Source organism: Ichthyophthirius multifiliis (assembly GCF_000220395.1).
Source record: "Ichthyophthirius multifiliis unplaced genomic scaffold scaff_1120509251215, whole genome shotgun sequence".
Lineage (NCBI taxonomy): Eukaryota > Ciliophora > Oligohymenophorea > Hymenostomatida > Ichthyophthirius > Ichthyophthirius multifiliis.
Genome location: NW_004086092.1, coordinates 40641 through 47872, shown reverse-complemented (window position 1 = coordinate 47872; position 7232 = coordinate 40641). Strand labels below are relative to the sequence as shown.

Genomic DNA, 7232 nt, shown 5'->3' with positions numbered 1-7232 from the left:
AATAAAAAAATTAAATAACGAAAATTATGAAAAAGTAAAACAAGAATACACTATATTGTAGTTAATAAATGATAAATCTATTGTAAAAATTATTGATTTTAAAAAAACTGCACAGAACTATTATTTAATATTTGAATATTGTCAAAATGGCGACCTATAATCATATATAAATAAATATTATAATGGAAAGATAGATGAGTCTTTAGTTTAACAAATAATATTTCAAATTAGAAATGCATTTGAAATTCTAAGGAAACATAAAATTGTACACAGGGATTTAAAATTAGCAAATATTTTAGTAGATTTTGATTTTACTATTAAATTAGCAGATTTTGGTTTCGCTAAATATCTCGAAAAAGAAGATATTTATATGAATTCTTTTATTGGTACTCCTATAACTATGTACTTTTTTTTATAAATATTTTTTTATATTTTTATTAATTTTAATATATATAGGGCACCTGAGGTTCTTTTTGGGAAAAAGTATAATGAGAAATGTGATATTTGGAGTATAGGAGTAATTATATATTAATTAATTTTTGGAAAAAATCCATTTTGTGCAAAAAAAAGTACTTCAATATTAGAGCTTGTCCATGAGATAAAATAATTTAGGCTTGATTTTACTGCTTCTGAAGTAAATATTTCATCCTAACTTTAGAATTTATTATAAAATATGCTTTCTAAAGATCCCAATTAACGGATCGGCTTCAAAGAGTTTTTTGAAAATGAATGGGTGAGTGGAAAAACAGGTATTAAAGGAGATGTTTTACAAAAGTCATTATATGATGTGAAGAAAAATAATTAAACTTAATCTATTTTAGGAGAAATACAATAAAATAACATACTAAAAATGGCTTTTTCATTAAGAAAATATTACGAAAAGAGAATTTTTAGTTTTTTGGCTCATTGTAATTCCTTATTGGAAACATATGAGAAATCTTATAAGACTAAATTATATAAAGAAAATGAGAATTATAAAAAATTAGTGTTTTTGAGTGCTTTTATAATATATAAAAGATTAAATGAGTTTATAAATGAGAAAATTTATGTCGAAATAAAGAATGAAAAGTATTGTTTGGAAAATATGAGGATTTTTCTGCTTTGTTTTTAGAAAAAGGGAAAAAAGATGCAAATAATTTAATACATATATTGAAAAAAAAAGAAGGATGATTTTAAAAAAATAATAGAAAAATTAAAGGATGATTTTGTTTTTTTTGTTGATTTTAAAAAAGCTTTAGAAACAAATTCAGTGGAAGTTGCTTTTGTTAGCTTTTTTCAGAAAGTACTTTTTTAAATTCAAAAAATGGATTTAGATTAAGTAAAGCCTTTTGTGAATATCTTTTCGAAAGTTATCTTACCATAAATTTATTTAGAAATTGATTTGGGATAGGAAGATTTAAATTTGAAATAATTCAATATGTATGAAATTGTATCGAAATAATTAATAGATAATAGGTAAGGAGGATTATGTAAAAAATATATTAATGATTAATAATTCTGTGTAAAAATTTCAGGAAAATACCATGAAGAAACATAATTTATTAAAGTTTTTAAAAATCTTAATTAATTGTTTAATTATTGATAGAATCTTTTAAATTACTTTTTATAAATAAATTTATATTATGTATAACATTTTTTTTTTTTGTTAATTATTACATAAATAAATATTATAAAAATAAAATAAAAAAAAAACGAAAAAAAAAAAAAAAAAATATTTTTTTTAAATAAACAATTGATATATTTTTTTATGGATACTGAAATTAATTAATATTTTACTTCAAATTCAAAAAGGAACAATTAAAATTTTTAGATAAAAGCTAATCCTTAGTTACTTAAACATAAAGAAAATGCAAACATGTATATTTTAAAAAATAAATAAATAATAAATTAATATATAGTACTGTAAAAAGAAATTCATTTTAAAATAATGAAAAAGCAATTCCGAAATAAATGTTTTTTGATAAAGAATAACTGTATGAAGAATTAATACAAATAAAAAAACAATTTAATGAATAAAAATTAGAAAATTTAAAATTAAAATGTTCCAATAATTCTCTAAAGCAAGAACTTTCAAAATATGAAAAAATACCATCAGATTAATTAGAATAATAAACATCAAAAATATTAAATTAGATAAAAAATTCTTAATTATCCTCAAAATTATATTAAAACAATGAAGTTAAAATTAAAACAATCATTTATATATATATATATATATAATAATTAAATATTATATTATAAAAATATAGGGTTCTATTGTTCCAGCATTAAAAAAATAAATAAGTGATTAAAATTTAGAATTGATTTCGAAATAAAAATAAATTTCTTAACTAAAAAGAAATATAAAATTAACCAAAACACAGGAGTTAGAAATAGAAATATAAAGATATATGGATGAAGCAATTAGATTGAGAAAATTTTTAGAACTTTCATTAAAATTAAATCCAGATGAGTAAAAAAAAAAAAGTTAAAATAGAAATATTTATAAATAAAAGATGCGAAAGTTACATAAATTAACAAAACTTAATAACATAATTATAAAATCAAATTAATGAAATAACTGATAAATATTCAGATCTATAGAATATACAATAAAACTAATAAGTAACATAAAAAAAACTTATATTATAAAAAATATCAAAAGAATTAAATTCATGAATCTGAGAAAATAATTTAAAAATACCAAAAAGATAAATTAATATTAAAAAAAATAATAACTGAAAAGGATAAAGAGATAAATAAATTAAAATAAAATGAAAGTCCGACTAAAAATTAAGTTTAAGTATAAAGTGTATCTCCTCTTGAAAAGCAGATAAATTCTAACAAAAATTATAAGAAAAAATAAATGAAAATAACTAAAAATTTAACAAAATCCTTTAACTAGAAAAATAAGCAGCTGAAAAAGATCAGAAAATAAAAAATGTTGTATAAGATTATTAAAATAAACTAGCAAAAGCTGAACAAGAAATGATGGCTCACATAAACAAATATAAAAAACTTTAATAAGAATATTTCGAACTATAAGATAAGTTCAATAGATCTATCCCTCTAAAAAAAATAAGAGACATTCGAAAATCTAACTAAAGTTTTACTTATACAAATTCAGTTAATTTAGAATCTAGTACTCCTTCAAATTAATATTAATAATAAGATAATTTCTCAGGAAACTGTATAACTCCATAATAATAAATAAAGAAAAAATTAGAAATTTTAAATACAGAGTTATTTGCATTAAGGTTAGAGTTAAGATTTAGATTAAGATAATAAAACATATAATATATTAAAATTGAAAATGTAATTTTTTTAATTTTTTATAATCTTTTTAATAAAAAATATAAAAGTATTTATTTGATAATAATATAATTGAAAAATAAAGCGCTAATTATAATGAAATGAAAGCTATTCTATCAAAGTATAATTTATTTATATAAAGATAAATATTTATAAAATATTTATATATATATATATATATATTTATATTTATATTTATATTTATATTTATATTTATATTTATATATTCTTATAATTTAATATTAAATTTAGTACACCTTTTAACATTTCAAATGAATCAGAATTAAATTAATTATGTAAGTATTTAACTGAAGATATATTAAGTAATAAATCATAATAAAATTCAATTTTAAATACTAATAATAATATTTAATCCAAAACAAATAAATTATCTACAATAAAAAAACTTTTTTTGAAATTTATAGGATTATATAATATATACAATAAACTCAATTATTATGATGATTATTAATCTATATAAAAAGTAAAAAAAATAATAAAAAATATAAAAATAAAAATATAAAAAACATAAAATTTAGTTCTTGACATTAAAGTATTAAGATATAAATTAATTTTCTAAAAACTAATTTGAAAATTATCTCTTTTAAAATAATATTTAACTAACAGATGATTAAACCGAATATATATATTAAATATCATATGAATCGAACTAAGATTTAAATTAAATCGATTTTGAATATGTATATAAATACTTCTGTTAATAAACTGATGACGAAATTTTCGATAACGAATGGTGTGTTACTTAATCTTAACCTATATTAATAAATTAATATTAAAAAGTAACTAATTTTTTAGGCAAAATAAATGATATGTAAGTTATCATTGAAGAAGAATAAAATAATTGAATATTATACTTTTTTTTTTTATTAAAAAAAAAAAAATATAATAAATATTTCATAAATTAATTTATAATTATTCTTTTAAAAATTTTATTTCTTTATTTAATTTTATGTTGTTTTCGTTTGTTTTTATTAAAACTTAATTTATTTTGTCATTTTCTTTTAAAAGTTAGTTTACATATGTATTTAGTTAATCATTTTAAAGTAATATATCCTTAGTTTTCAATTATAAAACTTTATTTTATTCAAATATCATTTTAAAATCTTAGTTTTTCTCTTACTTTTCTTCTTTTTTAAAAAAACTTTTTATTTTTGATTAATTTTCTTAATTTATTTATTTTTATATTAATTCATTTTTTAGTTTTCTTAAATCACTTATGTTTTTTCCCAAAATTCTATTCTAAATAAATACCTAATCAATTTTTTAGAGCAAATCATTGATGAAATATGAATCTTTTTAAAATAATCTATCATTTTTTTTTTCAAATTATTATTTAAAACAAATCTTTTTTTTATTTAACAAAAATATATATTCAAACATATATATATATATATGTATATATAAATATATATATATATATATATATATATATATATATATATATATAAAAAAAAAATAATGCCTCTTTTTTTTGTGGAGAACATACTTATACATTCCAATCACCTGAAATAAAAGTATCATTTTTTTTTTTTAATAGTTAAAAAGGCTATTTTTAATCAAAAATAAGTTTTTTTTATTCTTAAGTATTTTATTTTTTATGACTTTTTTTTCGTGTTTATTTTATATCTTTTTTGTATAAATATATTGTTAGGTGCGCTATTTTATTATTTTTTTCATTCTACATATTTTTTTGCATTTCTTTTATTTATTTATAAATGTTAATTTTAAATAAAAATTATTTAATATTATTTTATTTTAATTTATAAAAATAATAAATACCAACAAAAATATATATAAAATAAAAATTATTAAATAATAAAATTATAATTTAATTTTATTATTTTAGAAAAAATATTTAAAGAAAAAAGAATAATACTCATTCAGTTTAATAATAAGAGTTTTAAGTTTTTTTTGTACTTAATTAAGTATTACTTTTTAAATATTCTAGTTATTTTTTTTTAACTAATTAAAATAAACTATTTGATTATTTTTATTAGAATATTAACTAATTATTTTTTTCATCTAAACTATTATTTTAATTAATATTTAAGTTTTATTTAATAACAATCTTTTTATTTTTTTAAACCAAATAAGTATTTTACACATTATCTTAAAAATTATTTTTTTATAAGAATTTATTTTTCTCATTAAAATATTAGTTTAGAGATTTTAAAATATCTTTTTAATTATAAATTTTTGTTTCATATTCCTTTTTAAAATCAGTGTTTTTTTTCTATATTAAATTTTAACTTTAGAACATTTTTTTTTTTTGAAAAAGTGGACTTTTTATATAATTTCTTTATTTTTTTTCTAATTTCTCCATTAAATTTCCAGCCAAATTTATACCTTTTTTTTAACTTTCTTTAATAATAGTTTACAGATTTTTTTCTTTTTTATTTATTTAACTTTAACTTTAATTGCTAAATTACTATTGACTTAAAGCTTCGCTATGAAAAATGCTTTTTTCTAATTCTTCTGATTTTTATTATTTTTATTATTTTTATTAAGCTTATATTTTAAATTTATACTTTTCAGAAATACGTGTATTAAGATCATCTAAAGTGATTAATTTTAAGTATTTTTCATATTTTTCTTAATTTTTTCCCTTTTTTGAGTTTATATTATTCTCTAATTTTTCCCTATTAATTCTATATGATAAATAACTAACCATAGAAGAAAAAACTTGTGGCAAATAAATATTTTTTTTGTTTAAAAGAAGTGGATTATTTTCTTCTTAATGCCTAACTTTTCTCATTATATTAGAAAAGGTAAAATTAGCTATAGGATTGATAGCACATTATTTAAATTCTAAAAAATTCAAAGAATTATCTTTATTAAAATCTACAACTTTATAAAGCTTATTTAAGTCATTTTTTTCAAGTTGAATATTATATCTATTTTTATATTAAATATTTAATATTTTTTTATTTTTTATTAAAATACTTCTTAAATATTTCAACCATTTAATCTAAATTTAAAGTTTGGGATCCTTCAATATCTAAAACCGAAAAAATCTTTTAAATTTTATTATCTTCTTTTAACTCTTCTGGTAAAAGTAAATATTTTTTTTTAGTTTTATCTTAATGCCTTGATTTTAACCAATTTAATGTTGAATGCTTATGAAGTTGTGTTCTTTTTATTTGCTTTTATTATATTTCTTGTTCTATATCTTGTATATTTTCACTTATTTTTTTCATTGAATGACTCATTTATTTTTATAATCAAAAAAAAAAAATACAAAATTAATTTATAAAAAACTAATATATATATGTAAGTATTGATTAAAAATAAAAAATAAAATATAAAATAATTTTTTCATAACTTAGACATTTAAATAACCTCCTATCTAATTGTTTCATCAAAACTATTAACTATAATTCCTTTATTATTGATATCATCCCAATCAACTCTACTTTCCTCATCTTGATCTAGCATAAGTTTAATTAAATCTATTATTTATTCTGAAAAATTTTAATTATTACATTCAAAGTTAATCTCATTTTAAATAATAACATTAATTAATTATTATAAAGATAATTATTAATCGTTTTCATTATGATCTACTTTCCAAGGTATTTTTTAAAAAACCATTTCATATAGAAGAACTCCTGCTGACCAAACATCATTTTTTTCTAAATCATAATTATCAGAAGACAGAGCTTAAGGAGACATATAAAAAGGAGTTCCAACTTAAGTATTTGTAAATGTATCTTTTTATACTATTTTCGAAAATCCGAAATCTGATATTTTAATTAAACCATTTTTTAATAATATGTTTTCAGGTTTCAAATCTCTATGATATATTCCATATTATTTTAATTGTTTAAACGCGGTGCATATTTATCCAAATAAATATAATATTTGCTTTTCGTTTAACCTCTTTTTTTATTTATTATAAAAAATTATTTTCTATTTTTTAC

At 16.8% G+C, this 7232-nt stretch overlaps 2 protein-coding genes across 2 annotated transcripts, besides 6 other annotated features; one reads left to right on the top strand and one right to left on the bottom strand. All coding sequences in view use genetic code 6, as the record gives it.

Annotated features, from left to right (window-relative positions):
• Nucleotides 1-17: 17 nt before the first annotated feature.
• IMG5_161510 (protein kinase domain protein) lies at nucleotides 18-1153 on the top strand (the record flags this gene model as incomplete). The annotated part of the gene is made up of 2 exons (XM_004030362.1): nucleotides 18-402; nucleotides 457-1153. Exons 1-2 carry the CDS (start codon nucleotides 371-373, stop codon nucleotides 1151-1153), a joined length of 729 nt encoding a protein of 242 aa, XP_004030410.1. The 5' UTR covers nucleotides 18-370.
• A 516-nt stretch (nucleotides 1154-1669) lies between these two features.
• Nucleotides 1670-1712: a microsatellite.
• Nucleotides 1713-3448: 1736 nt separating this feature from the next.
• Nucleotides 3449-3516: a microsatellite.
• Nucleotides 3517-3740: 224 nt separating this feature from the next.
• IMG5_161500 (protein kinase domain protein) lies at nucleotides 3741-6984 on the bottom strand (the record flags this gene model as incomplete). The annotated part of the gene is made up of 7 exons (XM_004030361.1): nucleotides 3741-3764; nucleotides 4005-4065; nucleotides 5841-5917; nucleotides 6158-6206; nucleotides 6256-6326; nucleotides 6652-6761; nucleotides 6795-6984. The coding sequence occupies 7 exons, from the start codon at nucleotides 6982-6984 to the stop codon at nucleotides 3741-3743; spliced, it is 582 nt and encodes a 193-aa protein (XP_004030409.1).
• Nucleotides 3767-3825: a microsatellite.
• Nucleotides 3781-3825: a microsatellite.
• Nucleotides 4691-4759: a microsatellite.
• Nucleotides 5791-5818: a microsatellite.
• Nucleotides 6985-7232: the final 248 nt, after the last annotated feature.